Source organism: Zootermopsis nevadensis, unplaced genomic scaffold, assembly GCF_977971745.1.
Source record: "Zootermopsis nevadensis isolate Lab colony 2312 unplaced genomic scaffold, Znev_1.0 Znev_ptg000019l, whole genome shotgun sequence".
NCBI lineage: Eukaryota > Metazoa > Arthropoda > Insecta > Blattodea > Termopsidae > Zootermopsis > Zootermopsis nevadensis.
This window is the reverse complement of record NW_028259151.1, coordinates 2,838,474-2,859,115: the sequence shown is the minus strand read 5'-3', so window position 1 is coordinate 2,859,115 and position 20,642 is coordinate 2,838,474. Positions and strand designations below refer to the sequence as shown.

The 20,642-nt window shown below is 35.4% G+C and overlaps 1 protein-coding gene across 10 annotated transcripts in view; it reads left to right on the top strand.

Annotated features, from left to right (window-relative positions):
- Srrm234 (Serine-arginine repetitive matrix 2/3/4) overlaps positions 1–20,642 on the top strand; it is an 85,077-nt gene that overhangs the window by 35,133 nt on the left and 29,302 nt on the right. For 7 of the 10 annotated variants that reach the window (XM_022063048.2, XM_022063050.2, XM_022063053.2 and 4 more), the window contains 6 exons: positions 6,287–6,559; positions 6,862–6,936; positions 8,323–8,385; positions 10,582–10,725; positions 12,869–12,977; positions 19,168–19,232. In XM_022063048.2, the coding sequence (XP_021918740.1) occupies positions 6,287–6,559; positions 6,862–6,936; positions 8,323–8,385; positions 10,582–10,725; positions 12,869–12,977; positions 19,168–19,232 (729 nt within the window). The remainder of the gene's footprint in view (positions 1–6,286; positions 6,560–6,861; positions 6,937–8,322; positions 8,386–10,581; positions 10,726–12,868; positions 12,978–19,167; positions 19,233–20,642) is intronic. The other 3 variants (XM_022063052.2, XM_087351429.1, XM_087351431.1) reach the window with 1 other exon arrangement.

Sequence of the window (20,642 nt, the reverse complement as noted above, 5' to 3'; positions counted from 1 at the left end):
ACAGATAGTGCAGTTCTTGTCCTGGTCGCCTAATTTACACCCAAAGTACAATTCTTAGGCTTTTTTATGTCTTGAGTTAACGTACACTTTCTTGAAGCAAACGTGACAGAAATCATCTGGACTATTCACACAATTACAGGGCATGTTAATCTTACACGACACAAATACTGCGCAAGAGCAGGAATCTCACTGAGAACAAATTACCCAGTGCCTGGCCGGATTCCAGGAAGATGCATATGAGGCAGCAACAACTTATCTCATAATGCAGAGTGGGGTGGGTGTTGCTGATCACGTTTTAAGAACGTGGTGGTACTAATGTAGAGTAACTCGCTAATATGGGACCCCAACTGTAATTCGAAAACAGGAGCCGATCGACAAATGTTAATGTGATTTTCGTGTTCAGCAGCCTAAAATTAGTCAAGATGGGTTAGTTTCGTTTTCATAACATTTTACGTGTTGACCAGTGTTATTGGATGATGACTACTGGGGGGGGGGGGGGGGGGGAGAGCTTTGCCGGGCGCTTCTGTTCTTAGGCTTTCTTGGGCGCGATGCGAGGGCGACTGTATCGGGCCCTTTCCTCACTTTAAAGTGTAGAGTGATAACTGTCTTTGTTGTATATTGCGCCTAAATTAAAAAAGACTGCCATATCTTGGTAGGATTTGAGGTTTTCACGGCTGTCAGTCTGAAGATAGATGTCTTCTGGGTTGTTGCACCGTGTAGTCTGGTAGAAGTTTATCGACGTTTCAGAGGTCCTTGCTGCCGCCATCATCAGCGCGATGAATACTCATCTGAAACGTCGGCAAACTTCTATCAGACTACTCGGCGCAACAGCCAAGAAAACAGCCATCTTCAGATTTGTACTGTGTTTGATGAATCGTTGCATTTTGACTTCTTCATGTTACCATCTGATAAGGTCATTTGTCGCTGCCTGTTCTTGATCCAGATTGTTTATTCGATTTATAACCAATTGTTATTTCTTCTTTTCTTATACTGTAACTTTTTTGCTGTTCGTCGGTTTCTATGCATTTTCCTTCTTCATATCATGAAACCGTTATAACTCGTTCTCAGATTTGGACAGCATAGTGTTATAAAACTAAGTGTGAGAACCTCAAATCTTACTGCATTTGAGTATGTTTAACAGGCACGACAGTGAACACTGACAAAAATTAACGGGAAACCGAAACAAATGTAAACAAACAAAAAAAGTTGAAGAACAATAATAATGAGTCTAAGTTGTTCTCACATTCAGTTTGTTTAATGTATCTCAACAGACTTATATGGAGAGAAAGCCTTCAAGCTCAGTTTCATATTAAATATTACAGTAGTGGCTATCACCAACTTTCATGTTACATTGCCACAAAAGGACCTCACCCCTCTCCTTGTGCGGTTAAAAGTGAAGAGTACAGTGTTGCTTGTGTTTCTACTGTGCGAGTTCTAAGTTCTCTTCACTCACCTTGGCTCTGCAGTTCGTGTTGCAACCTTATGCAATTTTTATGTGACCTTGCAGCATGCAAATTTGTATATGGCAAATATGATGTAGTATTTCTGCTGTATATTTGATTTTTTTATTATAAAAAAAATGTGTCTCTTAGGCATATTCACATTCTTGCAGAGCATCTGTTAAAATCTCAATTCCATCTGTCTGCACAGTTGAAAAAGTCAAGAAGGGCTGAACATATTTTCATTAAATTTGAAATTGGAATAGTTTTAATATTGTCAGCATGTTCCAGGTTTGGTTGAAATTAACAATAATGGGAACTTTAGATGAAGACCTATATACATTTGTGTGTGTGCTGATTAAATGTCAGATTCTGTTGGATGCAACAGAATTGTTAAGCTGTAAAATTAAATTAAATCCGTGGCGTAATAGCTCCAGAGAGCCAAATCCGACTAGCTTGACTGTTGGCCTTACGTTCACATGCCTAAGCAGAGGTGAACGATCATCCAACCAGATACAGGTTGACGTGTGGTCAGCACGACGAACGCCCAGCCATTGCTAGTTTTCATGACCGGATTACGCTACCCATTGTAGCTCCCCAATTTCCTCACGATGCTGGGTTGGCACCGGTTCCATACACTGGTTGAAAGTTCATGAGAAAATTTCTTCTCCCCCGAGACTCGAACCAGCACGCATTCCGTATCGCTGGTCCGAAGCATGATGCCTCAGACCGCGCGGCTACATACATACATTAACTAACATTTTTTCTGGAGCTGTATCTGCTTGTCCACAGAATGACATCTTACAGCGATTAAAATGCTTTTTGGTACCATACATTGTGAAGAAACATGTACACATTCTAAGTGACATGAGTATGTTGTGATCCTTGTGAAACCTTGGGCTTAGACCCAGCTGTTTATAAGAGGAATTTAGTCAAATGTACCAGTAGAATTGGTAGGTAGTGTGTAGAATTTTCGTATTTCCTGAGAATGTTAACTTCACACTCTGGAAAACATGACATTGTGGCTTTTATTTCTAATGTTTAAGTTAACCTCCTCCGTTTATCCTGTGAAGCTGGCTGAATGTGAATTGTGAGCTGTTGGAAAATGTTTGTAGGGAACATTAATCACCACTTAGAGACATAACAGGATTATTTCAGCACTTGAAAGAGTAGATTTTGTTAGTGACAGGATGTCCTATGAAATTCTAAAGGGTCATTGGTGTGTTATCTTTGTACTGAATGTGCCTGCCTCGACTGAAGATAAAGATGACATGAAGGATAACATTTATGAAGAACTAGAACACTTGTTTGGCCGGTTCCCTAGGTACCATATGAAAATTTTGCTAGGAGATTTTAATGTGAAGGTTGGGAGGGAGGACATTTTTAAAAGGATTATTTGTAAGGAAACTCTACATGAAATTAGTAATGATTATGGGGTCAGAGTATTAAATTTGACAGAAAGTAGCAAACAAGGCAAAAGTTTGATTTAGAAGGCTTTGATGAGAAGAAACTCAGTGATGTAGAAGTTAAGGGAAGGTACCAAATAGAAATCTGCAATAGATTTGAGGCTTTAAAGAACTTAGATGACAATCTGGATATTAATAGTGGTTGGGGGGACAGTATCAAGACCTCAGCGAAGGAAAATTTAGGATATCACAAACTAAAGCATAATAAACAATGGTTTGATGATAAAAATTAATAGACAAAAGGAAGCAGGCAAAAAAAACAGTGGTTTCAAAACCCAAGCCAAATCAATGGACATAATCTGCAAAAATTAAGACTTGAAACCATTGGAACGTTTGTGAAGAAGAAAGGGAATACCTGAAAAACAAAATGAATGAACCTGAAACTAATTACAGAAACAAAAGCATTAGTGATCTATACAGAGGCATATTTAAGAAAGGTTATCAACCTAGAGTTAATGTTGTCACAGATGAAAATAGTTATCTGCTTGCAGATTCCTACAGCATTTGTAATAGGTAGAAAAATTTCTTTAACCAGATGTTAAATGTTTATAGGGTTCGTGACATTACACAGATAGATACACATACGGCTGAGCCATTAGTGCCAGATCCTAGCCTTGTCGAATTGGAAACTGCTACTGAGGAGTTTAAAAAGGATAAATCACTGGGTACTGATCAGATTTGGGCCAAATTGATCTGAGCTGGAGGGAAAGCATTGCGTTCCGAGATACATAAACTTATTCGCTCTATATGGAAGAAGGAGGAAATGCCACAGTGGAAGGAATCTTTTTTGTACCATTTCATAAGAAGGGTGATAAGACTGATGTAATAATTATCAAGGAATCTCCCTTTTATCATCTGCCTACGAAATTTTATCCAATATTCTTCTGGCGAGGTTGACTCCATACGTCAATAAAATTATTGGGTTCCATCGTAATAGATCTGATCAAATTCTCAACATTTGCCAGATACTAGAGAAGAAGTGGGAGTACAATAGGTCAGTCCATCAACTATTTATAAATTTCAAGAAAACCAGTGACTTAGTAAAAAGAGAAGCTCTTTACAATATTTTTCTTGAATTTTTTGTACCTGAGAAGCTAATCAGGCTAATTAAAATGTGTTTAAGTGAAACTTGTAGCAAAATTCATGTAGGTAAACATTTGTCCAATACATTTCCTATTCAGAATGGCTTGAAATGGAGATGCTCTTTCACCGCTGCTTTTCAGTTTTGCCTTAGATTATTCCATCGGGAAAGTCCTAGAATATCAGGGTAATTTGGAATTGAATGAGACACATCAGCTTTTGGTCTATGCCGATGATATTAATCTGTTGGGCAATAATGTAAATATTATAAAAACGAACACAGAAACACTTAAGGGCTAGTAGGGATGTAGGTCTAGAAGTAAATGCAGAAAAAACAAAGTATATGATATATCTCAGCATCAGAATTCAGGACAGAACCAGAATATAAGAATAGGTAATGAATTGTTAGAAAATGTGACAAAATTCAAGTACTTTGGGACTACACTGACAAGTCAGAATCACATTCATGATGAAATCAAGAGCAGATTAAATTCAGGGAAATCTTGTTATCATTCAGTCCATAATCTGTTCTCTTCCCATCTCATATAAAAATACTAAAGGTTAAAATATACTAAAGTGTGCTTTTGCCAGCTGTGCTGTGTGGGTGCGAAACTTGGTGTGTCACTTTGAGGGAGGAACATAGATCAAGGGTCTTTGAGGTCAGAGTGTTAAGGAATATATCTGGACCTAATAGGGAGGTAGATGGATGATGGAGAAAATTATATTATGATGAGCTTCATGGGCTGTACTCCTCACCTGATATTGTTAGGGTGATTTAGTCGAGGATGATAAGGTGGGCGGACACGCATGGGGGAGGGGATGGGTGTTTACAACGCATTGGTTGTGAGACCTGAATGGAGGAGACCGCTGAGAAACCTAGATGTAAGTGGGAGGATAACATTAAGGTGGACCTTAAGGAGATAGGAATCAGAGCAAATTGGACTCGACTAGCTCTGGTGGATTTTGTGAACATGATGATGAACTTTCATGTTCATAAAGAAAATGGGCTATTCTTTCACAAGCCGAATATACAGTTGACTTTTCAAAGAATTTCCTGCACCATGGAGTGGAAAATGTTTGTTTTGGCCTGTCGTAAGGTGCATTCACATTCATATATCAGTAATGCAAACAAGCTATCATCATCATCATCTTGAATTGGTTAGTTTTAATTTTGTCTCAGTACTGGTGCCCCGTGTATTTTAGTAGGGTTTCCTAGCTTCTTTGTTGTTCTAATAAAGTTTAGCCAAGAAGATAATTGTTTAAGAGAATTTTGCTTATTTAAAAATTTTCAGCTGCTGGTTGCTCATTAGTAATTAAAGACATACAAATCCCAGGGTTGTAACAGGGAAAATGATACATTGACTAGTTGATGGTATTAACTGATAAGTAGTGGGTTTATCACATTTTATAGATCAATTTATTATGACATTTCTTCTCTATCAGTCCATATAACAGTAAGAGATGTGAGCCTGATACATCACAGTTATCTTGTAATTTTAGATTTCATTTTTTAGCAGAGCTTCACATTGCATACTAGCAGAGCCTCTGCTGATGAATTGATACATGTTTCTCTAATGCATTGTAACTTCCCTTATTTTGAATAAGACTCTTGAAGTGCTTCTAGCAGGTGTTTTATCTTGAAGCAATATATGAAAGAGATAGCTGCTTAAAGTAAACCATATATCAGAAAAATGATACAAAACCATGTGCAATACCAGATTCTTACAGTCTGGTATCATAAGATTTTTTATGGGTAGGTTTGTTAGGCTGTAGCTTTACAAACACATTGAAGATACAATGATATTTTGGGACTTCAGATTGTGCGCTGTTGTCTAATTTCTACCCATCTGATACATTATTTATGTGTTTTTTGTACAATACCACCCTTGTATGAAACTTTGCTGCAGGGATATTTTTGCCTTATATTTTGTCCACAATGAATGCTTCATAAAAATACTTGCTTATTCTGTATTTTATATGACACTGCACTTAAATTAATTTTCAATAGAACTGAGGAGTTTTTTACCATCTAGACTGTAGTCCAAGTAACTTTTCTGAATATATGATATGCAAGTAGCTGGGCAGTGGTGGCTTTATGTGAAGAAATAAATGACTAGTCACAGTTTACCAATTAATGGTACTCCCTTTAGTGCCATTTTCTTCTTTTTTTATACACAACTTATACCAAGTTTTCTTACTTTAACCATCTGTTTCTAAGTGAAGGCCTCAAAATATTTTTGAATTTGGTAGAAGTATGCAGACACAAATAAATAAGTTCTCCATGTTTGTGTATGATTGCAGTGTGCGTGAAACCCACCAAATTGCAGAAGCACAACAGGAGAAGAATGCTAAGTTGAGAGAGGCATTTGGCATATCAGAGTACTTTGTGGAGGGGAGCAGTTTGGACCCACAGCGGCATGTGAAGGAAGCACAGGCGAAGGCTGCAGCCGAACAGAATAAGAAATACACATTGGTGCGAACACCGAGTCCTGTTGCTGTTGCTGACACAGACAAGGATAAGGACAAAGAAAGTTCTGATAAGAACAAGAAAAGAAAGAGGAGAACAAGGGAAAGGTAGGTCAAAATTTTGATAGACTTGTTTGTGTACCGCTGAAATTAATTAATATTATGTAATGAAGTCCCATTTTTGTTTGGTTTGTTAAGCATTCTTCAGCTCATATGTGGAAAGCCATGTAGTAATTTCCTTGTAATACACGCTTTATAAATTGATAAATTATAAGCTGTTAGGAAATTATATAAGTCTTCAAGCTATCATGGCGATACTGCAAAATAATTTTGAATTAACTGGAAAGGATGTCACAAGAAGCAGTTATGTCCTGTTGTAAGGAATTGTTCTGCTATTATTTTTATGATAGGCCTGGAAGCCATGAAACATCTCATGTCAGGATGGCCAGACCTCACTCAGAATTCAAACTGGATACATCCAGAATGTGAGTTAAACACATGCAGTGCTAAGCTACTCATTCCTTTTAAATATTCATATGGGGATTTCTGACTTGGTGTAGGTAGACCATTATTAACAGAACTGCTGAGCATCATACATGAGTTAAAATAGGAGCTCCCAGGCACAAGAACCCAACCTTACTTAACCTATCATGGCAAAGATGATAATTCTGATATATAGTATCAGCAGATGCTACTTAAATGTATTGTATAGCCAGCACAGTAGTTTTTGGCTGGTGGAGAAGCTTGCGGACTGGCCTACTCTGTGTACCTGAGGTGGCACGGTCAGCATATTTCTTTTATTTGGGCTTGCAGTCCAATAAGCTCCTTGTCCTTCCTGGAGGCAGACGAAACATTGTACAAGTGACTCGTTCCTAGCCTTCCCCTTGAAAATTCCACCAGCCATAAACTACTGTGATCACTATACACTAAGTTACAAAAGCAAAATAATTGTCGATTTTTTTTCTGTAATTTTAATTCAGCATAAACCAATGTCATTCATGTTGTTTTTTTATTGTAGTACCATTCTGAATCCTGCAAGCCTGTAACACTAGTCTGATGAATCTGATACTGTATTAACAGTGTGTAAAGCCTGCTTTTGTGAGACATAGGAAGTAACAGTGAAGAAAGTTGAAAATAAGTTGTGTATTTTAAAGAAATAGTACAGTGTCAAAACTTAATATTATGGCCACAAGTCAGAGGAGGATCCACTGCGATGCTGCAAAACCAAACAGGGGGTTTTGTTTGACTGGGTCTTGTTAAGTTTGTGTGATGAGAGAAAACTTTATGAACTCTTCGTAATTTCATCATGATTTTTGTTTTTACTTCTGTTATTCTTATTCACAGAAGTGTCATAAGTTTTTAATGTTAAACATCACTTACATCAGCTACCCTAAAATGATGGTAAGTATGATGATTTTTCTGAAGAAATGTCATTCACAAACCAGTCGTCATTCAATACCTTCAGTAGAGCATATGCTTTTTCTGACATCACTGCCTGTATAATGGTTAATTTGAATTAACTATCTTGAATAAAGATTTTTTCTGTCAATCACATGAAAAGTGTTGAGGATAATAGTCTGGATGCTTTCAACCATCACATTATAAATTTGAATTGAAGTTGCTCATTCATCTGCTGTCAGTACTGTTAGTTCACAGCAGAGCATGACAGGCATGTAGAACAAAACTTCTAATTTTATCTAGAGTTTCCAGAGATAAGAGATTAGTTAAGCACTCTGTATGTTGTATCTCTGACACCTTTAAACTCTTCACTGACTGTAGCTTAAGGCTTTGAAGGACTGAATAATAACATGAATGCCATATTGCCATCAAACATTATTACAATTGGGCCTAAAATTATTTATATCTTTCAGTTCATCAAGCCCTGAAGCCAAGATATCGAAGAAGAAAAAGTCCAAGAAACACAAGAAAGACAGGTACTGTTTCACTGGTTTTACTGTTTGTGAGGGCCGGGATCATCGGGTTTTTGATAAAAAAAAATACTGTTCAAATTCTAGATATCTGAATTGGTACCGTAAGCTTGATTTTTATAATTGAACTGCAATACAAATTTTTCTGTTTCAAACAGAACAATCGGAAGGAATTTTGAATGACAATGTAGGTAAGTTTTGAGGTTTTAGATTCAGAATAAATTAAAAAGAAGTTGAGTCAAGCCATAATCTGTGCATGGAGGAACATTTCTGCTTAGTTTTAAAAATATACACATTTATATTTTGAAGGGCAGACATCATCCATACAATAAATTTTCCTTTTAAGAACACTTCTTTAAAGTGAATGTCTTTAAATTGCTCTTGTATGGTCTTCTGAGTCACTGTAAGATTCCTCCATTATAGTTTAATATATATCACTTAGTTATCATTTTGTATGTAATATATGGTGATATAAGAAAGAGGCTTATGTTGTTTTCAACTGTCTCGTATTCTCTGCTGTAAGAATTTTCTGAAGTACATAAACTAACACAAGAATCATTGTTAACTCATTTCTCTGTCTTTCTGACAAGTCAGTCCTTAATGATGGGTAAAGAAGGTAATAGTATGCCCATAGTCCTTGGTATGAATGTATTTAAAATCAGTCTCATTTTGTTTAATTTATTTTGGGAAAGTTTATGTTATGTTATTTTTAGTACAGTTAAAATGAAGCCATTTGCATTTTATGTAATTAGAGGGGTTGAATAATGTGACCACAGGAACATTGGTGCTATGAACAAATTTTTGTAACATTTTAAATCTTATTACACCGTTGCCTTACAAATATGTCCAGCTTACTTTATGAGGTAACATATTCTCATTTACATGTTATTAATTTCATAGTTGTCATATAGTTTAGACATAATTTAAACTGAATCAATTTTAATAGCACATGAAGCTAAAAATTGCAAGTGCATGGATTCAGTATTTGCCATCTCATTTTGTACATTGTCAAAAATTACTGTGGTGTGTAAAACAAATGTTATGATTAAAAAGTGTTCTGAATTGTGGTCTTTATTTTTTAAAAAAATTATACTTTCTGTGTAAATACTGAACTTGTTTGTAAGGTATATTCAGAATGTGTAAGGGATGTTCACTGATGTTTGTCTATGGTTCATCAACAATCTATTAAACATCTAATATAAATTCAGTTCTGCTATCAATAATTTCAGCTTTGCTGAATTGTGTTTAAAATTACCAACTTTCTTAAATTTATAATTACAAGTGGCTCATACTTCTATCAGAAGCATTTGTATGCTTGTTTGCAGTATTTGGTTTCTTGCATGTGCTAAACATATTGTTGTTTAATTCTTTCATTGGTGTGTTATGTTTTATTACATTACAGTAAAAATACATGACTAATGCTGTTTAAAATCCTTCAGGTTGTCATATCCTTTTGTACCCTTGTTTATCATTTTGTGGCTGAAAATCCATTTCTCTAGGGAGACAAAATATTAAGCAGTATGCAGTAAATGTTAGAGTTATTTACTTATGCTTACATAAGTAAGTAAGTAAGTTGATACGTACAAATGTACTAGCAGAAACATAGGAATTACAGTGCATTAAGTTTTGAACATGACACAACATTTTCCATTGTACAGTTTTTAAATGTTCTCACCCCCTTGCATTGTACTGCTAAAGGATATTTACAAAAGTAATCAGTCTCTTGTTAGTTTTGGCCATAACCAAACTACTTGATTTATGTTACCTCAGTTATCTTACACACATATTTGAAAATTAAGATTTATGTGTTTTACCTCTCAGAAATTGTTTCAGAGTTTGTTACTTTGATTGAAAGTGAACTGTGTAATTAATTTGAATTTTTCACAGTGGCACACTTTTTTTGCATGTAAATTATGTTGATACATTGAGCTCTTATTGTAATTTAGAAGTTCTGAGTAGTGATTACTTTGATTTTTAAATTTGTCCATACACACTGGCTTTTGTCTCTTCATAGTTTTATTTTACAGAAATGAAAATGTTCCTTAACTGGTAAAAATATGAATTGTATGAGTTCTATGTGTTTGTTGATGAAAATGTGGATGAAATCCACATTTTTAAATCTGGTAATGTTCATTCTTACATACTTCATAAATATGATTTTGATCAATCGTTGTAACATTACTGATCCCATGTGTTGCATAGATCTGAGTCACCTAAACATTCAAAGAAGAAGATATCTGCAAAAGATAAAAAGAAGGAAAAGGAGCGTCACAAACGACGAAGATCTTCTTCCTCTTCAGCTGATTCATCATCATCAGTATTAAGTGACAGCTCTGATTCTAGCAGGTGAATATGTTTCCCATTCTTGCAGTTTGTCACTGCACATGGCTGTTTTTACTCTCTTCTGTCCTCTCATAACATTTCCTTTCCTAAATAATCCTGTGCTGTGTATCTCTATGTATTATCTGCTTCTGCTGTCTGTTTCCCCTGTTCTTCATTATTTTGTTCCTGGTTATTCCAGTTGTTGCATTAACCTCTCAGTTTGTGTTGTAAAATTAGTAATAAAAGATAATTATTAATGATGAGTCACAAACAGGTTGATCGTGATTTACTGGGTTATTATGTATGTGTAGTCTCTTAGGTGGAATGTACCACCTCCATTTTAGGGTATGTCCTGCCCATATCATCTTGATCCTTGGATATTGCACAAGAAATACACTGGAAACCAGTGTGTCAGTAATTGCATATTTGGATTATGTGCTGATATAATGCCCTGATATAGACAACAAACTGTCTTCCATATTCTCCGCAGAATCAGCATGACAGTCAACATGGATAAATCTGTTCTGCAACTTGCTTCCTCAGTGCAGTAATTTTGGTTCCAGATCAACATTTCTACAGTATTCATTGGATAGCAGGTCACTCTTCCACTCTCCTAATCAGCACCATCATATCCTACTCACCACTTACTGCCTGTCCTTTATAAGGCTTTCAAACGTGCTCTACCATCACACATTAGAAGCCATCCCTCTACACGCCATGTAGGTCATTTGGGGGAGTGGAGGTGTGGCTCCTACTCTTTCTTGTCCTTGGTACTAGATGGGGGTGAGTGGTTGGCATCATGCCTCGTCTGCGCTTTACTCCCAGGAAAGGGCCCCTGTACCCATTGGATAGGAGACTGGGTGGTCCCCAGAGCCGGTCTGGACACAGATGCTAGGAGAAAAATCCTCTGCCCCAATTGGGGATCAAACCCCAGTTGTCCAGCCCATAGCTAGTCACTATACTGACTGAGCTCTCTCGGCTCCCTCTACCCTCAAAATGGTAACTGTAGTGTTTGCCAAAAGGCAGGATAATTCTCAACATTTGATGTGGCTTGATCCCTAAAGTTGAAGTTACACAGTACTGTTTTGTCTTACCTCATCTGCCTTTGGTCAGCTGAGCACCATGCTTTTCATCATGTACCCCAGGAAATGTGCTTTATAGATTACCATGATGGCTACTGTACATGGCTACCATTCATCACTCAGAAGATTCCTATTGGTTCTGCTGGGTACAGATCAGAGGGCTTTGTAGATGCACCCACTGTTTTCTACAGATACTGTATCAGTGCCATGCACTGATACATGTGCAACAATGCCCTTGGATTACATTAGTGCAAGAATGACCTAACTGGGCTCAGATTACGTTTAAAAATAACTTAAGGCAGTGCTTCCCAAACCTGGATAAATTACCCAAAAAGGGGTAAAAGTGTTTTTTCTTTAGGTAATGACACAACTCGGATTACACATTAAAATTTACCGTAAAAGTGTAGAAGTACTCTGAAGAAAGCAATCAATCATTGTGCACCGATATTCTAAAACAGTCTAACAAGTATTTATTTGCTATTTAATAAATACGCCATACGCTTGTTAGTAGATTCAATCAATTTTGCCTCGCTCGCATGCACGTGGAGAATTGAAAAAATACGTCTACATGTACCACCCCCCTAAACTAAAGTTAGTGAGTCTAGTTGTCTAGTCTAAACTTTGGGTGCAGTATGTTGCTAGCTATGGCGGTGTGAGGTATGTATCACGCTGGCTGTGTTTATAAATTGTGCTGTGCACAATTGGAAAAGATAATCTTCATTATATTATTTTTTGTTTATTTAACATAATATAATAAATATTTGAATCCTAATTTTTACTTGTCATATATGTTTTCTGTGCAGTTAGTGTTTTACCTACATTGGGTAAAAAGTACTTTCTGATAAGTGGTTTTGGGTAATGAAGGAAAAATTTTGGGAAGCAGTAGCTTAGGGTATAACTGACCTTAGATCTTGGTAGTACAACTGTGTGTTCCAAAGAGTATGCCTTTCCAATATTGTTCAGTCAGTTTGATGAAAGGGAAATAGGTCTGTATGTGAGGTTTGTTTGTTTGTATTGTCCCAGTGAATATATTGGTAGTTTTTGAAGTAGATTCTTGAAATTGAGTAGATACATTTTCATTGCAGTGCATCCATTTCAAGTGATGACAGACAGCACCATAAGAAAAAGGACAAGAATAAGCAACAAAAGGAGAAGGTGGAGACCATCTCCAAAGACAAGCGATCTCATGAAGAGGTAAACTAGAAGGCAGAGTACCCTAGAATATCACAGCAGTGTCTTTCATAAGTAGCGTACCTCCTTAAAAATATTTTTACCTGCAAAGAGCAACACCTTGTTACAGTTACTCCCATTATAGTATATATTCCTGCATGGAATGTACAGTTTTCAGTGTTTCCTGTTGCTCAGCATTTAAGACAGTCACAAACAAAGTGAAAGATATGAATTCAAGTCTGGGTAGTTTCAGGTATGTCTTGTCTACAGCTATGTTGACCTGCTGTCTCACAGTTTTTATACATTTTGTTCAGTTTTCTATAAAACACAAGAAGGTGGATGAGCATTGTTGTTATTGCTAGTAACATCATTCTACACCAGCCTAATTAAATGGTGCAGTACTTGTGAAATACATTGCTGAATAGTTTACATTACACCCCCAAACCAAACTATTGTGTTCATACAGTAATTTAATTATATGAATATTTTAAAACATTCCAAAGGTCTTCTTCAGTCTAACCTGCTTAGAATTTTGACATTAAATTTGTCCCATTAATCTGCTCCATGCTGTATGTATCCTTTTATTTCACCTTGTTTCCTGTTGGTTTTCATCCAAATTGTGTTTCATGGAATTTTGCAATCATATATATGGACGTTTCCGAGGATATTATCAAATAGTAAGTATAGTTCCAGTAAATTTAAAGTTTTTCTTTAGAAAGCTGAGAAGCTCATTCTTTTAGTGATTATAATTTAGGATGTTTCAAAAGTCAGTACCAGATATAATTTTTTATTTTGTATGAGAATTTTACATGTCACATCCACTAGACTGTTTGACATGAATGAAAATTATGACTCAGTAAGCCTGGCAAAAACGTTGATTTGGAGACACTTATAAAAATAATAATGTATTGGTGTGTTGTTTCATATTCAGGTCTGTTTAATGTATGTATAAATATTTTATATATTTTGTGTACATGCAGTATGTTATTCTGTGTACCTTTTAAATGAGTGGATGTGGTTATTAAATGTAAATCTCTCATACACTCATATTTTACAAGAACTGGTAAGGACTTAGAACATTATCTTTAAATAAAGAAAATGTGTTATTATTTACATATATACAGATTAATAATATAGTGCATTCACTGACAAAATTAAATGCAACTGTTACTTCTCAAATCCTGGTAGGAACTGCATGACTTGCTGCCAAGCACAAGAAGATTTTTTTGATACAAATATTATGTTATAAAAGCAATAAAATAGTCTTAAGTACTTTTATTATAAAAGGTGCTGAAAATTCTGTCTAGATGCACACACACTCCATACCTTTTGAATGCCTGAAATTTACTCAAAGAAATTCTTTCTTAGGAACTTCCAAAATTTATCTTTTTAACTCTTCTCTCATATTGGGGCCAGTTCCTCAGATTTTTTTTTAAATACAGCATAAATAAGTTGCATGGAGTATGATCAGGTACACATGCTGGCTATAAATTGCAACATTATTTTGTCACCAAACACCACTTCCAAATCCATTGGAGAATCATCTGTGGCATGGACAGGTTCATAGTCCTGCAGAAACCATGCCTACAGTTGTTCTCTTATGTGTGCTGGGTAAAGAATTCAGTCAATATTAGTGTTACATGTTTATCAGAATTAATTGTTTCCGTGTAGAATATGGGGGAAATAATTTTTTAGCATTTATTGTGCACCACATACCAACCTTTACATCATTAAGAGGAACTTTTTGGATTATAAGTAGATTAACAAAAACTCATTACCAGTTATTTTGGGAAGAAACATGTCTGTGCAAATGAAACTACACTTCATCATAAAAATAAGTTAAATGAAGAACAACTTCACTGTCATGAACTAATTTGAAAAACCAGTTGCAGAATATAATCTGCTAGCCTGGTTATGTGGTTGCAAAGCAGGAGTTAGTCACCTTGTGTGGCTTAAGTTTAAGTAACGTCATCACTTTGGCTGCTGACAATTTGAGATGCTAATCTCTTATGCAAGGTGTCTCAGTGATTTACATGGTATGTGTTCTAACCTAGACCCCATTTCATCTAGATCTTTGATATGACAAAATTTCATCATATAAGGTTTCTTGTCTAGAAGGGACATAGTAAACCTGTCTTTTTTATTGAGTTTATGGATGCCTCCACATTTCACATAGGATTCATACAGAGAAATGTACTATTCAGCAGAATTTTGAAGCATATCCACACACTACAATAACCAGTGTTCAACATTTGTTAGACACAAGTGCACTGTAGTGTAATTTTAGCAGCAATTCCTGTAAGTACTTGGCGTCAAGTCGTGGAGTTTCTGCTGGTAACCAGGGACTGACAGCTGTGTTCAGCTTCATCAGTGCATGCATTGTATAATGCTGAGTTAATTCCTTTAAACTCATTAGTGTGGTGGTAGTAAATAATAAGTAATTTCATGTAATGTGTAACATAAATAACAAATAGTGAAAGTATTCAATAAAACGTTTTGCTACAATTAACTATCTTCCAATTAGTAATGTTACATTACAAGGTGTAAATTTTTCAATGAAATAACTGTTTCCATTTACTTTTTCACTCAGTATATCAGATAGACGTTATGTTACTTTTAGCAAGATCTGGTTTTGTTGTTTCACTTCATCTTCCATCAAACATTCATAGGCCATTTTACTGCTTGAAAGTGGTGCAACTTCTCCCCACATCTTTCTCCTTAAACAGTGTTCAGATGTTTGCATGACCTATTTTAATGAAAGAAGTGTCTTATTTATAAATGTAAAATGCTGCATATGGTTATACTAAACCAGATATCTTGAAGGGCTTATTCCTTGTGAATAATACAGAGCAGAAACAAATCTAGAGCGATAAAAATTGTTCTTGTTTATAACACCACGCACCATATCATAGGATCCTATGTCATTGAGTAAGTATTCGTTATGACGAGTATTGAAGTTCTGGTGGCGGTGGTTTCATTATACAGTATTATTTATAACCCGATGTAAGATTGCACATGTACTGTGTTCTCATGTTTCTGTTTTTCACACCAAACATACAAAAATGCTGCTTTAAAGACAAGTTGTTTAAATAATAGTTTTCAAGTTAACATCTTGCTTGATCTATGATTAACGTATAAGATCTTTCAAGTCTGATATACTATTTGAAGATTTTCAGATTTTGCATGTATCACTGCCTTAATTTGGGACATACACTCCTGTGCTGTACTTGAATGTTCAAGTGTCAAAAAATTGAGTGTAATATACAAAAGCAGGGATTAGAGTTTTGTTTTGTGAGTGACATAGCAAAGCCTCATGAATTGTTTTAACAATTAAAGGAGTACAGTTCATGAAGAATGTTGGCAGATTGATTATCATTAACAAGTTTTAAGTTGCACAGGTCCTATTTCAGTATTCTTGCATTGTCATATATTGTCACAAGTTTATATCTATTGCCCATTTAATTCTTCTGACTTATGAAATAATTTGCATACAGAAGCAATTCATTGTTAGTAATCAGCATTTTTGGGTGTTGCGTGTACTACACTTGCATGTTTCTAATGTACATGGAAGTTGTATTATTTAGCTTTCTTCTTGTCAGTCTTGCTTTTCTTTAAGTTGTATAGTTTTTATTTTGTTCTTTGGTGTGTTTCGTTAAAGCCTTCCATGTGTGTTATTTGTACAACTTTTGTGTTTATCATATTGTATTGATGTCTCCCAGATGCGGTGTTCAGATCAGTATTGTAGAACAGCAGCACAGGAACAAGAAAATAGTAGTACTTCAAGGAGATTCTAGTGATTGGATAATTTGTTTTAATTTTGTAATATTTTACTCTATCTTGTAATAGTATATATTCATAGTTAGTGTGTTGTTAAACTGAATACTATAAATAACTGAAAGGTTTTGAAAAGACTCTGATATAAAATAAATGCCTATTATGGTAATATCGAAGTAAGACTAAGTAATATCAAAGTAATAAGAAACCACTTCTAGGGATAATGAGAGACATACAGAAATGAAGGTGATAGAAGTAGTATCTAAATTAAGTGGATATAAATTTCAGTTCATCTATTCTATCTGCTATGTAGTCCATCTTCTTACTGAAGTAGTATATTTAATGCTTATTTCTTGCCTATTTTGGAAAGAGTAGTTGATATTTGGCTGTATGAAAAGAACAGTTTGAAATAGTATATAAGACTTCAGTTATCTTGAATGTTTGTAATTATTTAGAAATATTAATTTCATCACTAGTGTCTCCTTAAAGCTTGCTAAATAAGTTCGCACATTCAGAATGTACGAAGTTATATATAAATTAAGTGTGTTTGAATGGGACAATTACATTTTCCATGCATCTGATAGATTGTGCACACATAGTGTTGTATTATAAGCACATTGCTTTGTCAAGTAAAATGTTTCTAGGAAAGGAAGTTTTATATTGGTTCAGTACTTCATATTTTATGCATTTTTTGTATTATAAAATATGAGTTCTGTATTTTGTAGAAGCAAATGAAACCAAGTGGGATTCCGGACAAGTATGAAATCTTATATACAAAAAAATTAATAGGAACACAGAGATGTATGAATCATTCTGTAATCTTGTCAAGAAACCAAAAATTATATACATCGGCATTAGAATTGTTCACGTGAAACCCATTCAGTATTGTTCTGGGTAAAGGAATAGAAGCTGTTACAATAGTCCCTTTAGGCACTGAGGAAGGAATCTCATTGACACACCAGCCAGTGGGTATCCTCCACAAGGACTCCCTGGGATGCTGATAGAATCCCTGTGCCCTGCCACCAAAACAAAAGATTGTTTCACATGAGTTATTAATGTTAATAACATTTTTCTGTGTCAGTTTTAATCAGTTGTTACTACTTATAGTTCTCATTTAACATTTTAGCCCTTTCTGTACAGGTCACTGAAATTTTATCCCCAATTAAAAGACTTTAATCATAATGAGAGGATATCTTTCCAGTCTCTGAAACTGTTAATAATGTGCATGAGCATAAAATATTTTAGCCACATGATAATCCTAAGGAAGACCTCACAACATATCACTGCAGGTTCATCATCACTTGACTTTTTTGACCAGTATTTACATAATTACAAACTATAAAAGCATTATTTTACCGAATGTGGTAATGAAGTAGTTTGCACTTCTGCTTTATATATATGAGGTCTGAGGTTAAAAAATATTAACCAAAAATTGGTTGTCTTATCTGAGATATTTCAGTGCATTTGATTAGTTGGTCCAGGTACAGGACATGAAGGTAAATTGTACAACACATATTTTGCCATTCTGAGAATCACTTAGCATCTTATCATCATGAGTTCAGCAATCAGATAACCATCCCAGAAATAAAATTCAGTGGCTGAGATGTTATGTGTGGGTCATTTGCATATGCATGTTATTTGATCCCAACACACATTACAACATAACGCAAACAAACTCATTATAAAGAGTGAGTGCACAGAGAAATGCATTTAGAATCAAACTGGAAGAGCAACTAATAATATAACTCAAAACCTAACCCAACAAACTGTTGTGTCATATACCATGTTTCAAGATTTAATCAAGTGCCCAGAACCGAAGCTCGTAGCATATGGTTTTGTACTTAGTATATTTTTAATAATTGTTATAGCTCTAATTTGTCTCAAATTTTAAAACAGTAAAATGTGTTTAAGAAATAATGGCTTTGTGCTAGTAAATAAATACATTTTTTTAATCTTTACAAAGATTTTCATTACCATGTCATTGAAATTAGACTATTTCAACTAGAGGAGATTTTTTTTAAAAAACTAGACATTTAATTCCATCTAGGTAACTGTTCAGGGGACATTTATACTTTGCATACTACTTAGGCAAATAGTGCAGTGTCTTTAAAAGGGTTAACACTCAACTTCACTATTCATGAGATCTTCAACTCATTTTCTATAAAAATACTTTCAGGGATTATGGCATCAAGTAGTTAATTATTAAAATGTTTTTGGATATCACTTGTTTATTGTCTTCACACCAGTCTCATGTCAGGTGTTCAGAAAACAGTTGTCCCATTTTTAATGTTCTTGCTATCCTGTATATTTAAAATGAGATTTAGCCATTTATTCCTGTTATGCTATAGCATTGCTACAGTCACATGTTATGTGACCATGTATGTTATTGTTTTAGTAACTTTGTCCTTAATTGCATATGTTTTCTTTTTTGTACATTCAGAGAAAACGAGTAGGAAGCGGGTCGAAGAAAAAGCCAGATACATCTCATGAAAGTTCATCTGATAGGTAAGTAAGCGAAAGAGAAACGTACCTTTTAAAGTAGGTTTACATAAAATATGAAATGTGTTCAAGAAACACTGAGAATGTTTTTTTTAAGTGTTGGGAAATCTTGGGGGAACTTATATTTATGGTGGCTGGTAGCACTGACAGGTGTGACTTATGTCTGCAGTTACAAGTCACTGTATGTTTAACCCTTCAGCGTGGAGTGCCGAACATCGCTTGTCATGACGTAATCATCCCATGGCGTGGAGTGCCGAGCACTGCTCGCATATTGTGCGCTAAGACTTCTCCTTCCTTGTAGCGACTGACCTTGTAGTTTATGTATTCTGGCTCCAGTAGCCATGTAGAGAAAAAAGCTGGCTATCGATTGATATATAACATGACTCTGACAGATCGATTTTACCAGTGTTTTTCGACTTTGAAATATAGATGGCTTTGTGGCTCTCTCTAGCGAAGACAAATGGAGTAATATAGTTACAATTACGACAGCTGTGTAGGACACATTGCAAGCTTTCCAATGGTATATGATGTCAACAAGCTTAGTCAATGAATTCTCTGTTCTTACCCTTGGTATGAAGAGACATCTATAGCACATATCTGCCGTCAGTCAGCCGTGATTATGGCTTTGAGTAGCAGGCGTTTTTTGTCTCCTCAAGACATTGATTGAACTGTAGACGAACCTCTCACTGATTCCGAAAGTAGCATGTTCGATTCAGATGATGAATCAAGTGTAATCGATGATTTACCTGTGTGTGAATTTCTTACATGTGACGAATCTGAAAATGAATACAGTAACGGTGCACAAAGTGGAAGCAGTTTACCGAGTGTGGCACGTCCTACTGCTTTTACATGGGAGAACATGGAAAACTATGTAGGACAAAGAGAACAATTTGTCGGCAGTTGTGGGCCTCAAAATGAAGGGAAAAATGTGATTGAAGCTGTGAATGTGTTCAAACTCTTTTTCACTCACGAGCTGATAGCTCTATTTGTGTGTGAAACAAATCACTGTGCAGAGCAATGCATAAATTGTAGGAGCCTTCCTATACCATTTCGATCAAGGATAAGAGAATGGAAACCTCTCTCTGATGATGAAATGTACGTTGTTTTGGCACTTTTCATGTTGATGGGAATAGTCCAGAAGCCTACACTGAGGTCTTATTTTTCAAAAAATTCTCTTTTGGCAACACCTATCTTTGGCCCGGTTTTTCTATGGACAGATTTGAATCTGTCTGCAAATTTATTCACTTTAGTAACAATGACAGCAAAGACACATACCAGGGCCCTCCAAAGCTTTTCAAATTATATCCTGTTATTTCCTATCTGAACAAAAAATTTCAAAATTTGTACATACCAGGTCAGAATATTGCAATAGATGAGTAACTGACTCTATGAAAAGGAAGACTGTCATTCAAGCAG